This window comes from Musa acuminata, chromosome BXJ1-2 (genome assembly GCF_036884655.1).
Source record: "Musa acuminata AAA Group cultivar baxijiao chromosome BXJ1-2, Cavendish_Baxijiao_AAA, whole genome shotgun sequence".
Taxonomy (NCBI): domain Eukaryota; kingdom Viridiplantae; phylum Streptophyta; class Magnoliopsida; order Zingiberales; family Musaceae; genus Musa; species Musa acuminata.
Genome location: NC_088328.1, coordinates 25,490,485 through 25,517,499, shown reverse-complemented (window position 1 = coordinate 25,517,499; position 27,015 = coordinate 25,490,485). Strand labels below are relative to the sequence as shown.

Below are 27,015 nucleotides of genomic sequence, written 5' to 3'. Positions count from 1 at the left end.
TCTCAGCAGCAGAAAAGACATCACAAGATCAGAATTCACCTGGAAAATAAGCAATTCAAGCTAACTAAAAGCTGAAGAAGCAGCATGTTCCTTCACGTAGGGCATCCACCACAGAAAGACAAAGACAGTTCAATTAATTGAAAACCTCGAGTCTTTGGATGCTGCAAATGGTTTTCTCATTCAGCACATATAATAATGCTGCGGTCGAAGAAAATAAGAACAAGGTGCAACAGAGTAGTTCAATCCACATTATGTCTGCTTTAGCAAGCGAAAAAAAAAAAGAATTACGGTTTCAGTGGTTCTGTAGCAGATTAACAATCTGAGAGTATATGGTGTCCTTCATGGCATCTCTATTTCCTGGGTTCAGTGTGAAGACAGTAGCTCCAGGATGATTTCTCAACCTTGCCACTGCAAATTTAAAGTTGAAATGGTTTCGTTAGCAAAAAAGGAAAACAAAAACTGAAAGCAAGAGGCATAGAGTCAATGAAAAGCTTCATCATAGAAAAACAAATTAGGGAGACCATGTGAATGCAGTCAGCACACTCTAAGTCAACATAATAATTGTTGGTTATTAACATCTCCTTAGTTGTATGATCAAGCTGATAAAAGAACTTCAATCTAAACACAACTTAGTCAACTGTAAAGCGCACACCAAGTCAACAAAATCTAAAGGAATATTTTGCGAAACCTAAGGCATCATGAGCCAAGCATCAATTTTCCAACAAATCCTAAGCTACGTGATAATGATGGGACCAAACATGGTGTTGGAAACTAATTGTAAATAAACAAAGTAAATTAGGAAGTTTAGTCAAAGTGCAAAAGCTTTTTTGACTGTAGATTCTGGTGTAAAATAATTATTAGAGATGGAGAACCAAAATCTGCTAAGCCCTAAATTGAAATTGCAACTCAATAACAAAGGTTAACTAGAAAATAAAAACCAGCCTCTTTTGAGTAGCTTGAAATGGAAAGCCGCTGATGACATTATACCTTTTACTACCCTAGGAATCATATTTCATCTATGTGGAAATCTTATCTTTTGGCCAAGCAGTGTGGGACTGTACAATGGAGTTGGTCGTGTAGATCTTACAAATTAGGGATGTATACATAGTTGGTATAGGTGTCTGTTGAAGACAAATATTTTGCAGAATGTGAATCAAAGTCCCCCTAGAAGAAACATCTACACCTGGCAACAGAGAAATCAAATAACTGATGCAAGATCATCCACCTGGTGTATGTAACTTCAATAAAGAAAAAAGCTGGCATACCAGGCTCGAAAATATTTTCAAAGTTACACACTGTGGACTAATATGAAATGTACTATCGTAAGACAAATAATAGATGTTACCAATTAGTTCCAACCATGATATCTTATGAAGAATACTTTAGTTATCCAAAGAGATCAGAATTCAAAAGAATGGAATGTGGAACGGTCATCATAATATTCACAAAAATGAGATGAGCTACGGATGCTCTTTCAATGTAGTGATATACTAATGATAAGGAACTGGACAAGAAGTTGTGTGAAAAGTTAAAACAAATTAGACACAAGAAACGGACAAACAAATGAAATATCTATGATTTTATCTTAAGTAACTTAAATTTATCTAACTTCATAAATCAGCACAAACATAAACACCAAGCTATTAAAGGAAAACAGTGTACCTCCGGGAATGTCACGGCCAAACTTAGGTATAGGTATCGTTGCCAAAAAAGGAATATTGGAATCAAGAACTCTCAGAACAGCAGGGAAAAAAGAAGAACTATATAGTTCCATTTTACCCACTTCATCAACTATAAAAAGATCTATGCCTTCCTTGATCTGATGTGAAATGCATAACGAAATTAGCACTATTACTACACATTAGAGCACTAGAAGCTGTCTTGCAAGTAGTAATCTCAGCTTACCTGCAATTGAGGCAATGCCAAAGATTCAAATGAGGCAACATCTACTTTATATTTTCCAACAGTAGGCCACCTGAAAGACTCTGTGCTACAATCGCAAAGATAAGTTACATTATGCCTGAAAAGAACTTTTAAGTTTTACACATAATAATGACAACCAAGGCAATGAAGACAATGATGACAATGAGAGCAGTAAAACTATAAGGACTTTAAATAACCAGGGTTAATATATAACAAATCCTGAGAGGAAAAAGAAAAGAGTCATGTATAAAATTAGTACAAAACTTAGCAAACATGCAAAAAATAAGGAAAAAAATCAAAAAGCAGTTAGAATATAGAGAATGTAAAACCCTCGATACTTTATAACTGGTTCCCAAAAGAAGATTAACTAACTGGCAAGAGTTACTTTTGCAATCCATTGTAAGCTAGATCTAACATGGAAAAAAAAAAAGAAAAGGAAGGCCAACATCTACGCCAACCAACCCATAATTACTTATGCATTTGCAAAGAAAAACTGGTGTGTTGGTCGCAACTAGAACAACAAGTGTGAACTAAACAAATATATGAGGAAAGACGTTACACCAAAAAACACTTTAATTTTGAAATAACAAATCAATAATTAGATGAAAATGGAGACTAAAACAGCCATAGATCTGGATCTACCTGGTTATAAGGTCCAACAGAACTTGCCTGCTGGATGCAGGAAACAAAATTAGACAAATGATTGAACACGTTCAAAGAATTTCCTTCTCCAACCAAATCCACTTTTAGCTGACACATTTAATTTAAAAATGATATTATGTAGATCAATATACAAAAAAATCACATTTCAACAGTTTTTTCCTTACTACTGATTCCTTACACCACATGTTCTTTTCGACTGAATGTTGAACTACAAACTATTAACTACTGCCAATATGCATTACGAGTTCTTGTAAAGTTCTTCTTTTGACATCCTAAATATAGCCTCACAAAATCTTGGAAATGCACCAAATATAAGCACCTCAGACCTGCATACCTTTTTTCCTGGCAAGATTTTTCGAACCATTTACTAATGCTTATTATAGAAAACAGCAAATCCTCTAAGAACCACCAACTACTTTATTTATAATTTCATCACATATTCACAGCTGCATTGAAAAACATGGATGTGTCAACCAGAAGCAAGTGAAAAGTGGCGATAGTCTTTACAATGTCGAAAGAATATATGCAAACTACATATGCATGCAACTCCATATGGCGAACCATGGTGGTTTGTGATCAGCTGTTTAATAAGAAATCAGAGTTCAAGGAACAATAGAAATTCTCCGGCGACCACTACGGTATGGGCTTCCAGAAACCCATCCTTTCTCTTTTCCCTATGTGTTTCCAAGTCTTGGTGCGCATAACCTAACCCTTTCTCACCACCATTCTCCGAAAACACTCTAACGACCAGCACATCATCAGCAACAGGCAAAGATCCTGCTTCGATAAGTCCCAGCCGCAGCTGAATGCGGGGAAGGCGAGGAAATCAAACAAAAGGAAAAGGAAAAGCAAAACGAACCTTGAGATCTTGGAGGAAGCGAGGGGGCCGCGCCTACCGTCCAAGGTGACGACTTCAAACCCCACCCTGTCCGCCCCCTCCCTCACCTCACCTATGCAACACAGTAACAACAAAAGATTGAAACATCATCATCAACAACAATACTACAACAGAGAGAGAGAGAGGAGAGAGAGAGAGAGAGAGAGAGAGAGAGAGAGAGAGAGAGAGAGAGAGAGGAAAGGTGATCATACGAGTGTAGAAGCCCTGAACGGTCAGGTGAGGATGGGAGGTCCGCAGGGCTTCAAGAACCCTCGTGATCAAGGTCGTCTTCCCCAGGCCCTAAGATAACAGCAACCATGAGAGAAAGATGAAAGATTTGCTCGCTCATATACAAAAACACAGTGGGGGCTTGGTGTGGAGTTACCGGAGGGCCGGTGACCAGGAGACATTTGCTGCTGCCAGGAGCCGCCGCCATCGCCATCGCCCGCTCGTCTCCGCCGTGCCACTTCTTTGTCGGAGAAGTGGACTCGGCCTTTGGACATGGGCTCCCATATGCTCGTTCGAAGAGGTTAGAATGCGCTTTACGGGCCGTAGCCCATTAAACTCGGCCTTTTTAATGGTCTTCCGGCCTCTAAAATGAACAGAGGAAGTGGCAATCACACAGGGATGCTCGAAGACACGGTAAGCGGGCGGGGGAGTAGCCCGGCCGCGTGTTCCTGTAGTGGCCATACGTATGAAAGAGCAACGAAGTTTCGGCGTGCGCATAGTCAACATGTCCTCCCTCAGGTCTTCCCCTGCTCTCTCTACCCCTTCTGTCTATCTTTAAGAGCGATTCTCTTTCATCGCTTCTGGTTCTTATAGAAAAAGCAACGAAAGGGTGGAGCGGGGTGGATCATCGTGACAGGGCATTTCTTTGGAGCTCCGGTCCAGTCCAGGTATTACTGCCATGCATCTCGAAGTTACTTTGTCTTTGATTTAATTTGGTTCTTCGTTTGGATTGATTCTATGGTTGATTGCCTCTTTTCTCTTTCTTTTTGGATGTCTGTACCCTCTGTTTCTTAGGTTTTAGGTTTGCCCTTGTGTGTGGGAGCAATGGCATCAACCTGGGGGCCCGTAGGCGACGTTGCCAGTGTCATGCAGCTGGTGGGAGTCGATGCTGTCAGCCTAATCAGAATGATTATAAAGGTCGCCTCGGATGCACGAATGCACAGGAAAAATTGCCGGCAATTTGCACATCAGCTGAAGCTGGTCGGCAACCTTTTGGAGCAGCTGAGGATCTCGGAACTCAGAAAGCATCGAAGTACGAGAGAGCCATTGGAGCTGCTGGAGGATGCACTGAGGAGGTCTTACATTCTTGTAAACAGCTGCCAGGATCGGAACTATCTGTATCTTCTGGTCATGGGATGGGACATTGCGAAACAGTTAGGGAGTGCACAGGCTGAGATTGCTCGATACTTGGACCTTATCCCACTCATCACTCTCGTGGATATCCAGAGAGTCAAGGTATGGATATTATGCTCCTGTAATAATTAATATATTTTTCTTAGATATGGTAATGATGTTTTATCAAACATAACCTATGTTATTGAATAGTACGCCTGTTATATGAATTGACATAAGAAATGAGAAACTTTTGATGCAATTGTGATTGCCGTCTTTTTTGTTATGATTTTGAACATAAACTTTGTGACACTATTTATTTTGGTTTTCCGCTCAAATAAACATATTTTACTTCCTCAAACCTCATAGATATCACATATGTGCTTAATTCTTCTTGGCACATCGCATTGCATCTTTTGCTCTCATGTCCTAGTGCAAATATTAAAATGAAAAACTAAAAGTTGCTTTTGTACGTATGCTCACTTTAGATTATTATTTGGAGGACCATGCCATATCCAATATTATTTTTTATCATTTTCTTAGAAAATTGGAAGAGTATGTATACTCTTCCTTCTTCCGAATATTTTTTGGCAAGATTTTAAATACTGGTCTGATATCAGACGGTATACGGGCTTGTACTATCAGATGAGTAAATGTTCCGGTCATCAAGTATTTAAATCGCAATCTGATCTTACTTTGAATAACCAATTGGACTAATAACATTTTAATTATTTAATATATCAGACGGATCTCAAAACTGGTATCAAACTGAGAGTTAAGTCCTTACTGATCAATAAGTACAGCTCCAGAACCTTGCATCTTAGAACGATCACCAAATAGATTAGTTTTCTCTTTAAACGGGCAGTTCAGTTATTTTGTTGAAATCCTTGCTTCATCAATACCACATGGTTGGCAAGAGGTGTGAGGAGTCATGTTAAGCTCTATCCCTGGAATGTATTAAAAATTATATTTAAACTTCTCTATCTAGTAAAAAGATCTTTGTATATATTTAATCCCACCTTTTTATCAAAATATTTCATGAATATTTTGGTCTAGTTATGTTTTTCTTGAATTCCTAAATAATCTGACTGCTAAATTTTGAATTTTTGAATCACAACGGCTATATGATTTTTGGTATTGGAGAAAATGACGATATATACTCTTGTTAACACTTAGTATGCTGTAGCATTGTGTTTTATCTTACATCTCAACTGCTGTAGGATGATGGATGTTTGAGCTCCACTCATTTATGAATGAGCATCTGGATTTATTGCCTTACTTTTGTTTCTTAGGATACTAATTTTGAGCCAACTCTATGATTTTTTTATTGCTCAACATCTGAAGATATTTTTTCTCTTTTTCAAGAGAAAAAGGGTAAACAGTCGGTGGATAAATGATCTTCAGAAATTTGGCATGATATCTGGTTGACTAAATTAACTGAAAAGGATTGTTACCTTATGAATTTACAAATTACTATTTGAGTGAGATGACTTCATAAATTGCCGTTTCAGTACTTCATCATTTCCCTCCTTTCATCTGTTCTGCTTTAATTATTTTCAGGAAAGAAAAGAGAATATTAGAGGAGACCAACATGAATATCCTTTGGATGGAGTGGAGAAGATGGTGCAAGATCCTTTATCTAATCCAGGTGCTTGCAAAAAAGCAAATCTTGCTCTTATCCAAGTATATCATTTGATTTTGATGAAGTACTTAACAAATGAATTCTATAAGAAATACTATTTTGGTAGATTAAACTATATTTTAGGAGTGATGTCATTTCTCACAGATGATTAGATCCAATGAGTAGTACCAAGATAGGGTGCTTTAAACACCCACACAGGAAACCTAGAGATGGCAGCCTAATCATCATGGAGATAATTGTGGGAAGTGGTGCCTTAAGTAGTGGCTATGAGACTGAGATTCCTAATCCTTGATAACATCATTGTCGATGGGGTCACTCTCATTTGACCAGATATATTGCCTGTATTCCAGTGATAATTACTGAGAGGATAATGGTTCACTAGGATGGCGATGTGGATGGTTGGGTTGGGCTTTTTCATTTTAGTTCTGCCTTTAGGCAGAGCCATGGGGATCCCCATTTGAGTAGGCAAGGGACCGAATTGTGGTGGTGTACTCTAAATTTAGACCACATAAATAATGATGGTCAACTTTTTGGCAGTGGAATAGATTGATGATTCTGCTACCGGTTTTATCTTCAGATTTATTTAGATGTGTTTTAAAAGTTCATCAATTAGGCTACTATATTATAAATAGTTGGAGGCTGGGTTAGGCATATGATTTGGGCTTAGTATAGGACAAAGTATGATAAACATAATCATTATATAGGGATTGGATCATAGTTCAGTTTGATCATAAAGTCGAGATTGTGATCCTTATCTACTTTAATTGAGTTGAATCTTGGTTCATCTTGGGTTACATCTGATCTGTTGGCACCCTTAGATAGGAGAGGTAACGTAACGGTGCAAGCCTTAGTGATTTGGTCAACTAGCCATTTAAAAATTTATAAAAGTGGGCACATTGGATATTTATCTTTATGACTTAGAATTTTGTCAAAGAATGGCCTCACTAAAAGCAGCTAAACAATATACAACGTTCGCAATAAAGAAAAAAGAGCAAACATTATACAACAATTGTCATAAAATTGGTTATAAATTTCTGAAACCTAATCTAACTAAAAAGGAAACAACTTGACTAACAATTCCACATGTCCTCATGCAGGAAGGTTGATTGCAGAGACAGAGAATAACACCAAAATTACAAACAGCAATAAACATGGGCTTGGAATCAATGATGTGTTTTGTCGGATCTTCAAGTTCAAGGAATTGCAGAGTGCCACAATGAACTTCAGTGATGAGAACCTTCTTGGACAAGGAGGTTTTGGGGTTGTCTACAAAGGTTGGATCAGCGCTATTTCTTTAAATGCAGCAACTAGTGGACGTGGATTTCTTAAAAAAGGAAAAGAAGCAAATAGTGAGCTTGGGACAGCCATTGCTGTTAAAAGACTTAGCCGATTCAGTAGACAAGGGTTGCCGGAAGCTTTGGTGATTACCTAGACCCTTCCATATAAGTAAATTTAGTCACTGTTTTACTTGGTTGTTAACTTTATTTTAGATTTTCATTGGATTAATGTTTTACTGATCTAGAACTGTAGCCATGTACAGACAACTTTTTTATTTGATCTATGATCTGGGATTTTATCTCTAATGCAAATTTACTATATAGATGCTTGACACATTAACACTTGTAGTTTGAGTTTTAATTAATTTTGTAGATCTTCTTACATACAAATATCCTTTATGTTTCGCCAGTAATTAATTCTTTGTTTAAAACCACTATGCCAGTGTAAAGTGTGACAGTCTGTTTATGTGATCCCATTGAAGTCCCATGCCCTAAATGATAGAGATCTGGGGATCATCAAACTAGCATTGATGACATCTACAGTTGGTCTTTTAGAAATGATCTCTTTTTCCTCATTTTTATTCCATCAAGTGTTGCAGTATGTTATTCAGTTCACAACATCAACAGTGTAGCCATTATGCCTCTTTAGCATCAGAATGCTGGAACGATAGTTCACATGAACGTAGTATATCTTCATTTGACAAGTTTAAGAACTTCACTCCAACTGTTGGTGTTATTTAGAGGTGTGAATTTTCACTTTCGAGAAAAAATAAGCTAATGCTTTCTCATCTCTTTCTCCTTTGGCAGACTGAGGTGCAATTTCTAGGAAAACTGTCGCATCCTAATGTGATAAAGTTGTTTGGATATTGCTCAAAGGAGAAGAAGAAAAAAATCCTTCTTGTCTATGAGTTCATGAATAATGGGATCTTGGCTGCACACCTGTTTCAAAGTGAGTTTCGTCATTAATTTGCTTCCTGTCTTGTGTGACCTAATGATTTAAATTGAATAAACCTTTAACCATGCATTCTAAAATGGTTAAATTCATCACCATGTGATACACATGAGATCGTTTATGGCTCCATGCCTTGATGAGTCTCTGAATAATCTTTTCCTAAAATGGTTAAATTCATATTCTCAGAACTCTTTTTACAGATTCGCAGCCACTTTCATGGGATCTAAGGATAAAAATAGCAGTTGGTGCTGCTAGAGGCCTTGCTTTTTTACATGCATCATTCATCATTCTTCGAGATGTGAAGAGCAGCAACATTCTTCTTGACTCGGTATGTACACCTTTCTAGGTCTTCAAGAATCTTTTTTTTTTTTGGAAGAGGTACATGTGTATTGAAACTTATATTTATTCTTAGAATTTCAACCCAAAGCTGTCGGACTTTGGGCTTGCAATGGATGGCCCGACTGCCAGAGACTCCAATGTCGAAGCAGACCTCTGTGGCACCTTTGGATATCTGGCTCCTGAGTACTTTGAGTCAGGTAAATGATCATGAAGATCTCCTTCCACAGAAATAACAACGTAGGCAGTTCCGGTTACAACAATTCTCGTAAAACTCGTTTATAAAATTGCACACCCTGGGCTAGCTGCAGGTGCAAGTGAAAGAGAAGATATCATTCATAAACTAGCGTAGCCCACTGCCCCAAGATGATGAAAACTTTTTGTTCATATTAATAGTTCCTCCTCTTAATTACAATATATGTAAGTCACATTGTTTGTTTGTGCACTAGTTCTGATTGCTGAAGCTTAATAACTCTATATTTTCATAATGACTGTATCCATAACTTCTCCATCTACCCATAAAGAGCGGTACTTTTAATGAAGATATGATTGACCACCTCCTATTACTTTCATCTTATGAATATTCTAATGTAATTTTTTTTTTTTTCAGGCGTTGTGAATCATAAGATTGATGTATTTGGATTTGGAGTCGTGTTACTGGAAATGCTCTCCGGTAAGGGGGCACGTCAAATACTACTAGCAGGCAAAGAGAACAGTCAAACAAGTCAACCAAGCGAAGAGAACAGCCAAACAAGTCAACCAAGCGAAGAGAACAGTCAAACAAGTCAACCAAGCGAAGAGACATTAGAATGTGTACACCAACCCACTGGACAGAGCTTCCAAGAAATATTTATCAGTTCGTGTCTCACGGATTATACAAAGCTGCATAGAATGATGGACCCGAGTCTCAATGGCCAATATCCATTAAGAGCCGCTTTTCTTGTAGCCCAGCTCGCTCGAAGTTGTGTTGGTGCTGATCCTACTGGACGTCCATCCATGGAAGAAGCTATGAAGACCCTTGAGCAGATTCAAACTATGGCCATGTCTCCAACTAATTTGGGTCCTACAAATGTTTCTGATCCTTGTCCCTTCCTGCATGATATCCACTTCTCAGATTCTAGGGTGATGGTACGTGGGCCTGCGCCTTTCGATGCGGATGTAGAGTTATCCTTCTCCAATTGCAAGTGACCATGTTACCATCGAAGTTGTGGAAGACAGTCCCTGTGAATTGTGGAAGACAGTCCCTGTGAATTACCGGTAATTAATGTATCAGGCCTTTTATATGGTAATGCAATCTATCATGCATCCCTACGCGAAGATAAGCATGTAACATCATCTTGTTTTGTGAGATCTTAGTTCAGATTGTTAAAACAAAAAATAAGAGGGACTGTGTTGCGTCATGTTCATGTTGACATCAAAATTCTTGTTTCCCACTTCCCCACCATCTGCATCTGCTGTAGTTTTGTATTCTCCTGAATTATCTGTAAATATACAGATCGATTATTGAGAATAAATTGAATTCGATGAGGTTTATACTCGTGCATGAAAAAATATATGATCAGGACACAATAGCTATGTGGAGATTATGGTCCAATTATTGAGCCCGATGATCGTCTTGAACAGAGTCAAGCCTTTATGATTCCTAACACAGAACAGACAACCGATCTACATTATCTATTTTGAAAAGTGAGCATCATCGTAGAATTATCGAATACAATAACAAAGACAGATAGCCAAAGATGAAAAAAGAAGACTGCAAGTTGTCGAGAGGTCTTTGTTAATGCTCTTAACGACTGCCTGAACCTGACAACCCACCTAACACACGATTAGGAGGGGGAAAGAAAAGTCCATGTTCAAAGTTGCTTGGAGTATAAAAACTGTGGAGTTTTGTTTTGTTTTGCATCGAGATCTGCAGTGACGACCTTAATGCTCTAATAATGCAATAGCAATGGTGCCATCTTTCTACTTGTTTATTCTATTGGCACTCTACCGAAAGAGCTAATAAGTCAAAACCTGCTTGTTCTAAAGCAGGCAAGAACTGGATATCGCCTTCGCTGTCTATGTTGGACATTGATTTGCCGTCGTCGTCTAAACACAAGGGGTTCAAACAAAGACTAATTCAAGTCTCTCTCTCTATATGTATATATATTTATGTGCATTTCTTTGTCTCGTAATATATATATCACCGACGGAAGACGAGATGCACATACGGTTCTCTGAACCTTCTGTAGCCTCCTCCGCGGGAGAGGCCTGCTTGAGATCGTGTGAGGGCAATGGCGCTCATAGGGGACCTCACCACCGTCGCCCAGCTGATCGCGAAGATTTCAGACGCCGTTTCGACTGCGAGAGACCTCCCTCGGGTTTGCCGGAGATTCGCCGTCCACCTGCAGGACATCGGCAGGCATTTGGAGCCGCTAAGGAGCGCGGAACTCGATGAAGCCACGCAGCAGACGTTGGCGAACCTGCAGCGAACTCTGGAGTGGTCATACGATGTCATCGTCAACTGCAGCAGACGCAGTTATGCGTATCGCCTGATCAAAGGCAAGAGCATCCGAGACAAGATCAGAGAAGCGCAGGACGAGATCGATAGGATCTTGAGGCTGTTTCCTCTCATCCAGCTATCGCAAGACTATGGATACAGGGTATGGATCATCGTCGTCGTCTGCTGCTCTTTCATCTATTACTCTTACGCGGCTTCCACGTTGACTTTGATAAATCTGCTTTCTGCCGATCATCTCTCACTTGTACTCCTTCTCTATGTTTTTTTTTTTTTGGAAGAATAATTGGGAAAAGACGAAAATTAAACTCAGTATTTTTGTGGTTGAAGTCTTTATCGATTAACTTATATTTTCAATAAATAGATTTAATATAAAAACTCCTCCGCTATGTCGCTGCTGCATGTGGATTTATATATCATCGAAAAGATCCTCGTGGGCCTCATGGAATTTACTTGTTTTCTATGTTTCCCGTTGGCAGCCATCGTATGGTTCATCGGATGATGAAGAGGAGGATCCCGAGCAGCTTCGTCCGTATGACTCCGAAGATGAATACAGTGACGAAGAGCACCGTTCGGGTGAGTTTATTATCTGCTGATTCGCCTACACGTTTGATGATTTGTACGCGTTATCTCAGTTGGTAGGTCTGCTACGCTGCAATAAATAGCGGTGATTTTATTCATTATATTTTAAGATGGTGATAAAATCATGTTTAGTCATATATTAGTTGGAGGATTAGAAAATTAAGACTTAATCAATAGTTAAAATGACTCCGCTTCTACCGATTTGGACAAATTCTCAGAAAAAGTCCTAAATTTAAGAATTTTATATTTCAACTTTAAAAAAATTAAAATAATATAATTTTTTAAATAATCATCTTAATTCTATCGACCATCGTCCTTCACGCGTCGGCTACCCTCCCCGGTCATCTATGCCTCCACACGTTTATGAGCTGGCCTCACTAACCAGCCCCCTCTCGTTCCCTACCCACCTATGCTTTTGTGCGTGGGTTGACCCTGTCAGTCAACCATCTCCATGCCCAAGCAAACTCCATTACTGCTCGACTCCTCTCCCAACACTTATGTTTTTGCATGAGCGATGTGTTAGGATCTAAGTCATCACTAAAATGGGGTGAATTAGTACTTACGTTAAAAACATTAGAAAAATTACGTTCGATGAAGCTCATATCGAAAATATGAGTTTAATTTAAAAACATTCGTAAGCATAGTAAATAAGTAAATTAGTTTGTAAGATGAATGAAAAGCATAAAGTAAATGCAAACCAGATTTATAATGATTCGGTCGTTGTGATCTATATCAACTATCGATTCCTTTTCGCTCGAGCCCATCGATTTCCACTACCGATCTTCTTTCGACGAGTGAAGATCAATTATCATTTTACACCTTTTTCTCCTTTTTCACAAAAGAGAACCTTTACACCTCTCTTTCTTTTAGACCTCACTATTCTCTTATAAATCTTCTAACTCTAGGAGGAAGAGACTCACTAAACTTAGATAGATTATAAGATTTTTTAATTTAGAATTCTTTTTCCTTTTAGCTAAATTCTTAAATCTCCATGCAGGAATAGCTGGAGTATTTATAGACCTTAAATGACTTCAAAAATAAAGCCAAAAAATATCTCATCTTGGGTTTCCCGGGTCCTGGCGGTGCCATCGTTTGTGCTGGGCGGTATTACTACCTATAGTACTGATATTAAGTGGTACCATCGTCTAGTCTAGCGGTACTACCGCCTGACATAATCTCGGAGACTGTCTTGAAGACCGAGCCCCTAACGGTGCTACCGCTTGACCCAACTTTTGCGTCACTAAATGAGCCTTTCTTTTGGCCCAAAACCGTCTCAACATAAGCCCAATTGACCCCTAATTGAGTTGGTCTAATTCTAACCCATTTATAATTTAAAACTATTATAATCTAGATAATTATTACAAAGCATTAATCACATGCTGTCCAGTATGTTATTGGTTCAACGGTGCTTCGTCCAATCCTTCGACGCATCGTCCTCTTTTGTAGCTTTTTACCTTATCGATATGTTGACATTCGCAACTCCGATATTCTTGACACAATGTTCGTTCTTCTAGGCCTAATGCCCGAACTCATGGCACGAAGTCTTCTGCTGATACATCAACCTATCCTCCGACTCGACGTCCAATCTTCTGACATATTTTACTCTAGCTCAATATTGATTCTTCCTACTTTAATTGTCTCTTCATGATCGAAGCTAGTCCCGCGTCACTCAAAATATAAATTAGATAAATTCTATCAATTAATTTCATCATCAAAATCTGAGATTCAATACGATGATCTTGGATTCGACAAGGTAGGCGTAAGGGCAACTTACATGGTTTCAATCAAGATATAAATAAAATAATTATTTCATAGAGATATTATATGAGAATTTTTTAAAAATTAAAATACTCTAAAAATTTTAAACTTTAAAAAAAATTCTGACAATTCACGCTTCTTTCCTTTTCCTTTCGGACACACCAAAGGGGTAAAGTCGTTCTAAACTAAGACGACGCCCACTGTTTATCGGTTTCTCAATTAGGGGCTTTACTAATAACCAATTTAGTCCTATATATTATTAGATCAAAGGTAACGCCACTCATACGTAAAGGTGAAATCATGTAGAGCACATATTAAAACGGACAATTCTATAATGTTTGATTTTACTTTTATGAATATTATGCATATCATGTGTTCTATGTTGATCTTTGATCAACACTATTAAGATTTATAAATACTTCAAAACACATTGTCTCATATCTACGATGCATTGGCATATACAATGATTTTGCAGGTGACATAATTGAAGAGTATGTGCCGAAATTTAGAGAATTATCTCTGAATGCTAATGCCAATGTCAACAGAAGGCTAAATGAAGAGTGGGTCGAGGGCGACCGTGAGCACGAACGATGGAACGACGACGACCACCAAGAATCGGTCGACGACGACGACCATGAAGAGTCGGATGACGATGATGACGACGGTGAAGAGTCGGATGACGATGATGACGACGGTGAAGAGTCGGATGACGATGATGACGACCGTGAAGAATCGGACGATGACGATGACGACGACGACCGTGAAGAATCAGACGACGACGATGACGACCGTGAAGAATCGGACGAGGATGAGTACCACCCACATTATAGTTAGAGAGAGGATCTATTAGGCCGTTTTTTATCTTAAAGGAATTTGGTATTGCAATGATGTTGAACATATCAATTCGTAGTTCGGCTTTTATGTATCTCGAAACAATTTGGCTGTGTGGTAATTTTAGTTTTCACGATGTGGAATTATAGTATGTTCGACTGATTACTTGTCGTTGTTAGTTTCTTCATATGTATTGCATGAACTTAGAACATGTGAATGCAAAGTAGCAATATCACCACTCGTTCAAAGTTTAAATGAAGACCCGAACGACAGGAATTTAATGAGCGTGGACTTGGACTTCAACGACCAAAGGTAATGGAGAAAGATCTTGGAAGATTCAGAGCAAGTCCGCAATTTCTCTCACTTCCTCTATTAATTCTCTTTCATTTGGCTCTTCTCCTCTTCATCTTCTTGGACAAATTGATAGATAGAGATTATACATACGTAGAGAGAGAAGAATAGAGGAAAGGAAAAGAAGAAAAAGGAACAAGTTGTGTGGTGATGGGAAACTGCTTTGGAGGCCCTGAGAATTCTGTCAACCCTGTGGTCACCGGACCTCGCGGTCCAGGTACTGCTGACAGAAGATGAATCATGCTCCTCGTTGCCACTCATCTGAGGCTTGCTTGATCTTTTGATTCCGAGTTCTTCTTTCTGTTTCTAATTCTTCTCCAGCTGCTTGCTATGACCATGGAAAGTTCTCTATGTGATCATCACATTTCTCCTGTCTTGTCGCAGGATGGTCAACGACGACGACCGGCGGCAACAGAGAGCTATCGACGGTCTTCACCGGCACCGTCGAACACTCATTGGACGGCAGCTCCAGAACCGAAGAGGCGTTCCCAAACCTTCGGATATTTGCGTTTAATGAGCTGAAGAGTGCCACACGTAGCTTCCAGGCTGCGAACATGATCGGGGAAGGAGGATTTGGGGTTGTGTACAAGGCTTGGGTCGACAAGAAGACGTTGACTCCGGCAAATAATGGGGTGGGGATGGCCGTCGCTGTCAAAAAATGGAAGCCTGAGAGCTTCCAAGGATTCAGCGAGTGGCAGGTGATTTCCAATACGCTTCTAATTATAGAATTCTATATTTCATGATGAATTCCTTGTTTACAGACATTGTCAGGTTCCGTACATTTCCCCTGTTCTGGATCAAGAGGTGTGATTTGATGTGGGAAAAGAGGAAATGATGAACATTTTTAATGATCAGAAATCATCAGATTACTAATTAAGCCATATGAAAACAGTGGGAATGGTTGCTTAGCTACCTAATCTGTGTGATGTTTGGTGGATCTGCAGAAAGAGGTAGATATCCTGGGGAAGATGTCGCATCCCAACCTCATCAATCTCTTGGGCTACTGCTGTGAAGACGACGAGCTCCTCCTCGTCTACGAGTTCATGGAGAAAGGCAGCTTAGGGAACCACCTCTTCCCACGTGAGTACTGTATCAAATCTAATGTTCCTTAGGTTCAAGAAATACCTTCTCAAAAAGCTTCAAATGATAGAAGAAGAAGGTGAAAGTATGCATATTAACTAGCTAAACCTTGGACAGAGGGAGCAGCTGTGCAGCCACTGTCATGGGAGCAGAGGCTGAAGATTGCGGTCGGTGCTGCTCGAGGTCTTGCATTTTTACATGCCCCAGATAATCGCATCATCCATCGAAACTTCACCTCCTCCCACGTCCTTCTTGATTCAGTACGTCAGCTCTTCTTTCGAGCTCTTGTGAAATCCGAAAACGCCACGAGTGTCTGAATCTTTGTTCCTCGTTAGAACCTCAATCCGAAGCTCACCGGTCTGGGGATCGCGAGGGAAGGCCCAACTGATGCAGAGTCTCACGTCTCGACCAGAGTCATGGGCACCTACGGATATGCTGCACCAGAGTACATAGCAACTGGTACGTACGTATCACAGATGCTGTTCTATTACGTTTCCATCTCATGGGTATCTCCATGAACAGGCCATTTGACTGCGAAGAATGATGTGTATGGAATGGGAGTGGTGTTGCTGGAAATGCTCTCTGGGCAGAGGGCGTTGGATACGAGCCGGACAGGCAAACAACGGTTGGTGGAATACGCGAAGCCCTACGTCTCGGATCACCCGAAGTTGGCTCGCCTCATGGACCCGAGACTGGAGGGGCAGTATCCGGTGAAGGCGGCTCTTTCTGCGGCGCGACTGGCCAAGAGCTGCGTTGCAGACGATCCTAAAGCTCGCCCGTCCATGGATGAGGTTGTGGAGACTCTTCAGCAGATTGAAGCTATGAATTAATGCGATGAACGAATCTTACTGTCTGCAGAAGATGTGCTCAGGATTGAATAATATATGTAATGCAATTGTCTTCCTTCTTCGATTACGATGATATTTCTTGTGATAGGACTTCAATCATAACTTGGCAACAGGCACAGAATCACTAACTCAAGCAGAGGCCCTTTGCAAGTCGCCAATACAGAGATTTAATTTACCTTTCCTCTCTAAATGTTGGTCGTTCGGTAGTAGGAAGTCTCCTTGACATGATGAAGACTGGCTCTTCCGTTCACAGTGTCGGAGTAAATATTGGCGATGGGAATTTCTCGGACGATCGGCCAGTCTGGTCCATCATCAAGGCATCTCTTGAGCAGACGGAGGTTGCAGAAGACATCCATCTTGAATCTGCTTCGTCGTCCTTGGATCAGGCCCGGCAACCACGGGGGAAGGTGTTCCATTGACTCGTCCACCAGCTTTAGATACTCCAGCGCGTCCAGATTCTCCATGTACTCTAACGGTGAACAATCGTGAATCGTTAATCTGCTAAGGGCAGGGAAGGTTCGTACCTTGTGCACGCCATTAGTGCCTATTGGAAGCGCGCTCAGCTTGGGACAATTGCGAACTACCAAGTCCTCGAGACGAGGCAGTCGTAGCAGAGTTTGTGGTGCACCGTAATGTTCTTGGCCGCCATCATCATCCTCATCGTCGCCACTTCCACCGAGATTCCACGTTTCCCAATTTGGCATATCTTCAATACGAAAAATTTTGAGCTTCGGGAAGACAACGGTGGATGCTGCTTTCGAAGTCTCGTCTCCAAGGAACTCGTGGCCGATTCTCACCAGCGCAGATGCAGCACCGATGTGGAGGTATTTGAGCTCGGGCAATCGGCCCAGAGGGGGGAGTTTCTGGCATAACTCGCATCTGAGAAGGAACAGCCGTGTCAAACGAGGAAAAGAAGTTCCCAAGGACGACATCATCCAGCTCGGGAACCTACGGCCGAAGAAACCATCGATCCAGAGTTCCTCCTCCAAGCACGGCGGAGGACGTAGCTCGTCGAAGACCCTCCCGATCCTCCTGATCTCCTCCTCTGTGTATGGCGTATCACCGAGCCTACAACTGTACGGTGTGCACAGCAGGGCTAATCTCGTAAGGTGGTTCTTATCGAACAACACGGAAGCCCCGTTCGACACTCTCTCCAAGTTAAATATGCTCAGCTTTCTGAGCTCGCGGAGAGAGTTCAGCTCTTCCAAGTCACACCCTCCGCCCTCGTCATCTTCTTCGCCGCCCACAATGAATCCGGAGATGTCGTTAAGATGCTGCAACCTCCCTATGCCTTTGGGCACGTTACAGACTGCCGAATTGAAAAGACCAAGACGCCTTAGATTGAGCAATCGTGTTACGCCTCGAGGAAGACTCCTCAGATACCTGCAATCCATGACGTTCAAGGTTAACAGATTGCGAAGACGCTCGATGGATTCGGGTAGACTGGAGATGTCAGTCTCGCGGAGATCTAGATATCGTAGATGAGTTAGATTTCCAATAGAATCCGGGATGCTCTGGATTCCTCTTCCATTTAGTAGCAGAACACGCAGTCGTGGGAGCCTTGCCAGTAGCTTATCCTCGACGACCGGGGGAATCTTTAGGACCATCAAGGTCCTCAGACATTTCTTCTGTATTACCGATACAGGGATCGCGACTCTCTCACCTTCCTTACAAACCGATAGACGGCGAAGCTTTGAGGTAGGTGTGGATTTTATCGCATCTGCATCTCCATAGAAACATTCGTCTCGTGATAAGAATTGAGCAAGAGAGCGCAATAAATCATGCATCACGCAAGGGCTCTCCACCAAGGAGTTAGGTAAAGGTTGCAGAAGGCTCCTCCTCTGAAGCTCTTTCCAATATTCTTCTGCTACATCTTCCATCGCTGAGTCTCCTTGGGACCGTACAAAGCCTTCAGCACACCAGAGTCTCACGAGACTCTCCTTACGTAGTACATAATCCTCGGGAAAAAGGGAGCAGTATAGGAAGCATTGCTTGAGATGAGATGGTAAATCCTCATAACTCAAGTACAAAGCCCCCCTGAGTTGTTCAGGAAGCTCGCTCATAGACCATGCATCACTACGGGCAACCTTTTCCCATTCTCGCCTACCTCTCTGCTTCGTGGCCAAGAGGCTTCCCACGGTCTTGATTGCGAGAGGAAGACCTTTGCATCTGGAAACTATGTCGAAGCCCACGTCCTTCAAATTCTCCATATCTTCCTCCCCTCCACTGACAAATGCCTTCTTGCACAACAGTTCCCAACCTGAATCATCCGGCAATAGTTTCACCCGATGGATGCGTGCTGACCCCATCTGGTGAGCAATGTTTTCATCTCTGGTGGTCACCAAAATTCTTCCATTAGCCACTCCACTTTGTAGTATCGGATTTCTTAGCAAGTCAACCCATACATCTGCTTGCCACACATCATCTAACACGAGAAACAAACTCTTTCCCCGAACAGCATCTCTAAGCATCGGTTGCAGTTCCGCTTTTGTCATATCTTCTCTGTAGTTCACTCTGGTTTCCCTTATGATCTGCTTCAGCAATTCAATCTCTGAAAATTTCTGTGTAACACAAACCCATACCCGAACCTGAAATATATCTTGCGTCTTTGGATCATTAAATATTTTCTGAGCCAGTGTCGTCTTTCCTATCCCCCCCATGCCGGTGATGGCACAAAGACAGCAGTTGATATCGTTTCTGCGTGTCAAGAAATCCACAAGATCCTCGGTAGCGTCGTTGATTTCATTTCCTACTATATCTTGTTCAAGGAGTGGATCAGTCTGACGAAGATTCACACCCCTATTCAGGACAACATCTGGGCTTGACTGCTCCAGCTTATGCATCAACCCGTCTCTAGAGATCGCATCCAGTCTCTTGTTGAGGCTTCTGATTCTGTTTCCGATCTCATAACGTAACTTGACACCAGCAAAGCAAGAGACCAAAGGAAATCTACAACATACCGGCGGTGGAGTCTGCGGCGCCGGTGGCTGATCGTCCAACAGTGTCCCACCCTCGGCTCTGCAGAGGTCGATGATGTCGTCGGCGTCGTACATGACATCTTTAAGCTCGTTCAACCAATTGCTGATCGCCGAATCTTGCATCCGCCTCCTCTCTGCGTCCTTAAGAACGTAGCTTATCCTCTCTAGCCTTCTCCGAAGATTCTCGAGCTCATCCTTGACCTCGATAACAACTGCCAACTTGTTGCCAATAGAGGCAGCCAGAGTCTCGATGCATCTCCCGACAAAAGCATCCAAGACCATGGCCATCGTTACAGGGAGCAGGGTAGAGGAGCAGCGTTTCTCCCACTTCTCTGGTTCGATCTGTACTCCTCCCAGACTATGGTTCCTCGAGTCAATGCGGAGCACATGTTTGCCTTGTTCAACGTCCAACCCCACGTCCTTGTCTTCTAGCTGGTTCTTTGGCTACCGGAAGACGAAATTTCCTCGAATCCTCCGGTTCTTTTAGCCCTTGACTTACATTCGACGTGGACTATTTTGAGGTATCATATCATTAGCAAGAAGATGAGACGCAACTGACTCTCCATTTCGGTTGCTGCTTCAGTGTTCTCCCGTTTGGAACCTGTCTGCCTCGACTCGGATCATCTCCCGCTTCCTTGGGGCTCTCTGGAGGAGGCATGAGGAGGGCTGTGTACGGGTGATTTGGATGAACTGTTCCAGTGCATCAAAGAAACAGAGCAAATATTCGTCAGACTGCATCAGAAATTTGGCTGCTCCGGTCATAGATGTATGCAGAGGTAAATCAAACGCAAGTATGCTCCAAGTCCTTTCCCCTTCCAAAAAGAGCTGAATATGATTATATTAATATGATGTTAGTTGCCTAATTTTTCTGGGACGAATTTTCGACGCTGTGTCGCTCAGAAGTTGGAATCAGGAAAAAAAATATGTATTTGAGTTATATTAGAGGATAAGCACATCGGTTTCTTTCAGCTGAATCGAGGTGACACCAATGTCTTCTATGCCTCATGATTAATGCCTCCCATGCAGGATGTCAGTCAAAGTCTCACTGTACACCCCGACAGAGGGGATTTTATGGCATCTATCGATGAGTTCATCTTTTTCGTGGAAAAGATATCAAAATGGTAGAGGAAACACTGCAATATATGCACTCAAACCATCTACAGTTCCGTTTTCATTGCATCTTTTCTCCACAAACGTGCCTTATGATTGTAGATGAAAGAAAATGAAAGAAAGGCAGGCTTTGTCCCGCATCACATCACGTATTTTGAAAGTGGTGAAAAGACCTGTAGAGAGCCTTCACGCCTCCGCCACCCTAAAGTCCATCAGAACACAAGGGATGCATATCCATACGACTGTGGTTTGTACCTGCAAATCCTTCGCCCCATGATGGCCTTTGATACGAGGAAGATTACATGCAAGTATTATACTCGATCCGAGTTGTGCAATGCAGCTCCAAAGCCTACATGCTACCACTAGTAAACATATTACTGTTAGGGTTTCCGGAAAGATAGCAAAACCCAAACTTCTCCAGAGAGAAGTTGCAGTCGTTTCCATCTCCAGAGAGAATGTCGTCTTTTGTTGAGTGGAACACTGAACAGAAAAGGGGGAAAATAAGGAAGAATCATCATGGAAAACCATAGAGCTAGCTAGGGTTCTAAGAAGCATCGCATTCATTCTTGCCTTCTCTTTCTTGTTATTCATTCCGCCTTCGTCTGGCATTTTGATCTGCACTTGGAAACAACAGCAAAAGTAACACAAGAACCTAAACCTAGCATTAAGGCTTACATGTAGGTTTCTTTTCTTGCCTTGCCTTCATCTAACATTTGGATCTGCGTTTAGAAGCAATAGGTATACGAGCATAGTACATATTGCTAGTAAAGCAATGTAGAAAGATATGAAACAACAGCAACAGTACCAAAAGCAATTCACAAAGATGTTTCTTCCAAAAAGCAGGGGGAAGAAAAAGCTTTGAAGTGGATGAAACTAGCAGTATACCAGTAAAGCAAAAGGAAGCCGATGTACCCGAAAAGAAAAAAGGAGTGAAGCTACGGCAGTCACGATAAGGAAGGCTTGATTCCATGAAGTACAAGTATGCGTTAGATTAGAAATACATATACCTTCCTTAAAGATTCGAACCATCCATGAGTTTCCCTTTCTACTTCTTGTTCTACGTCGTCGTGAGAAAGTTCAGGCTGTAGTACTAGAGGGGAAGATCGATCAACGTATCATATGGGTTTTACAAAGAGAAGCCAACAGAGGTCGGTTGGCAGGCTGCCCACCTCCATGTCTTTGACGCTCTTGGTGCCATGAGAGAGGAAGGGTTGGAGGTGGGCAGAATGCCAATAACCGCTGTAGGAGACCCTTTGACAAACCCACACGACAGCCACAGCCTCCTGCTGGTGATACTTGTTAGCAAATATATGGAGCAAGTCAGAGGTAGGGAGTTCAGCAATGAGGGCTGAAAGAAAAGGCAAAATTGGAGTACTGAGTGCTGAAGGTGGGATGGGATTGCTGGTCTTGAGTTGTGTGTCCAAAGAAAGAAAGAAAGATGAGAGGCCATGTCAACACAGAAGGATTCCATCATCACTTCCATTCTCTCAAGCCCGTTTCCCAGAAAAGAGAGGCCAGGGAGAGAGCTACAGTCACCCCGATTGGTAGTCTTCGCATCCCGTAAACTCCCTTTTCCCTTTGATCAGAGCGATGAGCTCCCCCACAGGTTCTTCTTTCCAATTAGCTTTCTGATCACTGTCGCACAAATGGACACCAGCAAAGAACAAAAGGCATGCATCTTTTCAATTATTTCTCTGGGCTGGCATGCAGAAGCTCACAAGCAGTGTACGATCGACGCATGGTTCCAAAAGATTTCCACTGTGAATGGGAAGCTCGAGCGAGTGATTGTGTCTCCGGATTCAGCAACGTAGATATGGTGCTGTCCGAGGCTACTCTATTGCTGGAAGCTACAGCTCAACGAGCGGTGGAAAGACCATCTTACATGTATTGGCTGGCTAAGTTTCTTTTAACTAGCAGTAGAGGTTGTGTGTTTGTCCTTACATGATGAGAAATGCTTGGGGAAAGGGAATGATGGTTATATCCATCGGAAACAAGCGTGAGGAGATGCCCATTTATGCTGTCTCAAAGGATGGTCGCGAACGACCGTAAACTAATCATCAAGATGAATGGTCCTGCAGCACTCGTGAATGCATGCCTCTGTCGTTCCCCCTCCAAAGATTGGCCTCCTTCACCACTTTACGGTACCGAGGAGAAGACTCTCTTTGATCCGGTCAAACAACTACCCAAATCCAACGCTTCTGCAGCAGCTTCTTCTTTCTCGGATGGCCAATGTCGAAGAAGATAAACAAATAGCAAACTACAGCATTGATATGCATCTGAGTTTTCGTTTTAACTTTTCTTATAGGCTCTTGTAAGCAGTCATAGGAGCAGAATGACCAATTCCGTGAAGGGCACCTGAAGGAGGAAGAGAGGCATCAGAATTGCCTGTTACAAACATACTCTTTCTTCGTCCCTATGAGACACATGCGGTGGTTCTAAAAGCAGACTTCCTTTGAGACCTTCCATCTTAAATACTTACATAGTTAAAAACATTAATTCTACCTCTTTCGTGAAATATTTGTCCCAAATATATTCTTGATAACAATCCATCATAGCTTAAATCAGTGGATGATTAACATCCACTTAACGTAATACTCCATGAATATTTCTTCCGAAAACACACATTTCCAAGAACAGATCAAGGATAACATCCATTAATTTGTTCGCATACCAGGATGTCTCTGTTTCTCTGTTGAATTTGGTTTATATTATTTTGACCTGGGCAAATGTCGAGAACTTGGGCCTTGTTGTGGTTGTTCAAATGGACTAGTTCTCACATTCAACGGGCTTTAATCGAACTGGTAAAGTGAAATGAGCTGATTGAACTAAGATTGCCATTAGAGGTGAATACTATCCTTGATGCAGTGAACTACTAAACATTATGATGTTTTATGTGTTACTTCCATCATTCTCTGCCGACTTAAATAGCTCAAGGCAAACATGAAGATTTACTCTTCTTCCTGAACACTGTTAAAAGATGCCATGGCAGCTCATTCTTCTTCCTCGATACTGTTTTCAACAGGAGTGACCCTACAGATAGATAAGAAGAAACACAACTTTCGGTTCTGTCCAACTGGGAAAGTGGCAATCCAGCTGATTCCAATTGTAGACTGTCAACCCGAGGTTTGATTGGTCGGACATGTTTGGGAAGGATACAGCTTCAGACTTTGTCTAATGATCTTGCTTGCTTAATTTTTTGTTAATCAATGCTTTTCAACTTCATGAGCCATCCCTGTTTTTTGTGGAAGTCCACAAACCAAGAACAACACTCTCCAATCCGTATGATGAATCATCAATCTTTTCATTTACAGGGGTGGAACTATATACATTGATTCTCCTCTCTGGATCCTGCATTGATGGGAATCCCATGCAGCACTTTTACCGGTGGATTGTTCATATAGATTCACATGATGTGTCTGCTCTATCAAAGAGCATATGAATTGAACTCTGTGACTTCACTGTGGTTGGTCCACCGATACCATGTTCATGTTGCTTGCGGAGAACAACAGTTCCTCTTGTGAGACACCCTCAAAGGTGGGATTTAACAGCGACCTCATCTTCCTCGCCCTTTAGGCTGGTGCTTGTGCCTTTGAGCTATGGCAACAAAGTTCCGCAAGAACAGGCACAAGCAATCCCGATCAAAGTTGGTGCTCCCCCACCACAGGAAAAAGGACATTTTCCATTCAGCTCCATGAGATCTTCAATGATTCCCCCCCCGACTTTCCAGCTCAGTAGGTAGATATTCCATGGCTCGGGTTGTATCCAAAAAGCTCAGGGGCAATAATTCTGCCCGCACGCTTGTGTGTCTTGGTGTGTTTGCTGACTTGCTGTTTGTAGTACAGTGCTGTTTGTAGTACACCAAATGATTGTTCAGGTGGACCCTTTTTGTCACAAGAAACAAGGTCTTTAAGATCCACTTCTTTGGTTCATGAGGTTAGGCAGTGCAACCTAGATATCCTGAGAACAGGTTTGTATCAGTAAGATTAGCTTCCTGTGGATTGATCTTCACACAGAATCATGAGCCCAACTCTGCTTTTGTTCTACTGACTTCATTTTAGGCATGCATATAATGACAGTCATTCTTCCTTCAGCTAATTCCTGTTTGGTTTCTGGAGATTTGTATCACTCACATTACAGAAGACTGTGTCCCAGACAGAGAATCATAGTTAGGTTCTAAGATATGGCAATAAAGTTCAGCTTCAACGAGGAAAAAGCAAGCAATCATGCAGGTCATATCCAGCCATCACCAGAAATGCGACTAGTTGAGATCTCGGGCCATCAAGCTCTGCTCATAATGACAGAAGATGAAGAACCCAAAGGCAAGCCTTATGAACATGTTGAGAGAATGGATACTCCGACTCTGTGATGCGGAAGAGTGAAATTTCACCTGAAATTGTGTTCTACAGAAAACAAATCCTGATCATGCACTCTTTTGTCTATTGTAATGCAGAGAACAAACTAAAACTTCCAACAATTGTCCAAATATGATGCGATTTGTAGTGGTGGGTTTTAGAATCCTCGGATATCGATTGCAACTGTGAGTCATTTATCAGTGAAAGGCAAAAAGAATCTAAGTATTCATGATAAACTGTGTGCCTGCAGGGTGTCAGCACAGGTGCAGGACACTGGTTTATGATGAAGAGCTCAGAAATCCATGAGAAACATACCATGATCAAGCTAAGAAACCTAATCCGAGACTGACATAAAACTAGATCATGTCAAGGAAGGAGAGAAAAGAGTGGCTACCAGTGCATTCAACTCTGTGATGAACAACCTTTCTCTTGCTCAGTATGAAGATGACTGATATCTAAAAGCATGTACATAAAATGCTTCATATCATTTTGGTCCTTGACCAGCTTCTCAAACTACTCAAAAAGAAAAAGACATGATGAAAATGAAATTTTCACCGAGGAAAGTAGGATTTGAAGCTGTACATAGGAAACATTGCAGATCCTTTGTCTGGCTACATAGTCTAAATAAGATGATGCAAAGTCTAAATCATGTGAAGAAAACTATCCATGGCTTCCCCTTTCACAGCAAATCAGATCCAGACCAAATGTATCTGGAGCAAGCAAAGACAGATTGCACCTGAGACCTATTGCCAATGGTGCATCTTCAAGAGAAGCTCAGTACTTGCCATACTTGTGCCAGCAAAGGAGCATCACCACGCACCTCCTCAGGATGTAAAACCTGGACCGGTGCTCCCTCGCCACCGCGAGGCAGCCTTTCTTCCCCGCCGGCGCCGGCACCGAGTGCCCCTCCCCATGTCGCCTCCTCAGCGACGCGCACTGGCCCATGATCCCTTCCGGCCACCGAGGACTAAACCGTCGCCGCTTGACAGGGGAGAGGTATGGACACGAGACTCATCACCTCCAGCATTAGAAGGACAAGGACGGAGGGAGAGGAGAACAGAGGAATGCTGATTCAAAGGACAAACCGCCTCTGTGTCATCTCCGCTGTCCTTTCTCGTTATATAACTGCTTCTCTCCTGCCAACGGACGGCTCTGATCGCAGCGCCGTGTCCGATCCAAGCGAAGCTGTCCGCATTCACCAGTGGAAGGGAGACGAAGAAGGGCTAACGTGGTTAGGTTCATGTGAGTGACTGTGGGAGTCAAAGACGAGCGGTTGGTGTGTCAAAGCTGGATATTAATTCAGGTGAAGAGACCTCTGCACCATGTAGCTTTTGACTTGACCGACCCCGCGACGGTGGCCAATCCTGGTGGTTTTGTTGGCATCCTATTAATGGCCTTTACTTTTTGCTGTAACTGCCAACAGTTTTGGGTATAAGTGCGTGTTTGCCAGCTGCTGGATTCTTTCCGTTAAGCTCAGCCCACCACGGTTACGATTTGACTGAGCCCATACGGCCCAAATCATGCTTTGACTGATTTCGATACGAATTAAGGTGGGGGGTTGTGTAGGAGGATGGATAAATCATGCTTTGACTGCGGTAGGTAGGTCAGAGTCACTTC

General features: G+C 42.0%; 5 protein-coding genes across 6 annotated transcripts; 3 read left to right on the top strand and 2 right to left on the bottom strand.

The window, feature by feature from the left end:
- Positions 1–113: 113 nt before the first annotated feature.
- LOC103975805 (uncharacterized) lies at positions 114–3,993 on the bottom strand. The gene is made up of 6 exons (XM_009390895.3): positions 3,849–3,993; positions 3,676–3,763; positions 3,446–3,536; positions 1,906–1,990; positions 1,663–1,819; positions 114–408 (listed from the first exon to the last, which is right to left on the bottom strand). Exons 1-6 carry the CDS (start codon positions 3,903–3,905, stop codon positions 293–295), a joined length of 594 nt encoding a protein of 197 aa, XP_009389170.2. The 5' UTR covers positions 3,906–3,993; the 3' UTR covers positions 114–292.
- A 77-nt stretch (positions 3,994–4,070) lies between these two features.
- LOC135604929 (probable serine/threonine-protein kinase PIX13) lies at positions 4,071–10,544 on the top strand. The gene is made up of 9 exons (XM_065094582.1): positions 4,071–4,210; positions 4,286–4,359; positions 4,487–4,927; positions 6,365–6,452; positions 7,544–7,866; positions 8,531–8,672; positions 8,876–9,003; positions 9,088–9,211; positions 9,622–10,544. Exons 3-9 carry the CDS (start codon positions 4,517–4,519, stop codon positions 10,197–10,199), a joined length of 1,794 nt encoding a protein of 597 aa, XP_064950654.1. The 5' UTR covers positions 4,071–4,210; positions 4,286–4,359; positions 4,487–4,516; the 3' UTR covers positions 10,200–10,544.
- Positions 10,545–11,195: 651 nt separating this feature from the next.
- LOC135604939 (uncharacterized) lies at positions 11,196–14,850 on the top strand. The gene is made up of 3 exons (XM_065094593.1): positions 11,196–11,653; positions 11,988–12,084; positions 14,324–14,850. The coding sequence occupies exons 1-3, from the start codon at positions 11,285–11,287 to the stop codon at positions 14,680–14,682; spliced, it is 825 nt and encodes a 274-aa protein (XP_064950665.1). The 5' UTR covers positions 11,196–11,284; the 3' UTR covers positions 14,683–14,850.
- A 210-nt stretch (positions 14,851–15,060) lies between these two features.
- LOC135604923 (probable serine/threonine-protein kinase PIX13) lies at positions 15,061–17,054 on the top strand. The gene is made up of 6 exons (XM_065094573.1): positions 15,061–15,247; positions 15,415–15,728; positions 15,975–16,110; positions 16,228–16,370; positions 16,446–16,569; positions 16,633–17,054. The coding sequence occupies exons 1-6, from the start codon at positions 15,181–15,183 to the stop codon at positions 16,938–16,940; spliced, it is 1,092 nt and encodes a 363-aa protein (XP_064950645.1). The 5' UTR covers positions 15,061–15,180; the 3' UTR covers positions 16,941–17,054.
- On the bottom strand, positions 16,998–20,334 carry LOC103975809 (putative disease resistance protein RGA3). 2 transcript variants are annotated; one of them, XM_018820094.2, is made up of 2 exons: positions 19,919–20,164; positions 16,998–19,850 (listed from the first exon to the last, which is right to left on the bottom strand). In XM_018820094.2, exons 1-2 carry the CDS (start codon positions 20,014–20,016, stop codon positions 17,144–17,146), a joined length of 2,805 nt encoding a protein of 934 aa, XP_018675639.2. In that variant the 5' UTR covers positions 20,017–20,164; the 3' UTR covers positions 16,998–17,143. The 2 variants fall into 2 exon arrangements, with proteins under 2 accessions (XP_018675639.2, XP_009389174.2); XM_009390899.3 differs by having other exon boundaries at positions 16,998–20,334.
- Between the last annotated feature and the right edge of the window lie 6,681 nt (positions 20,335–27,015).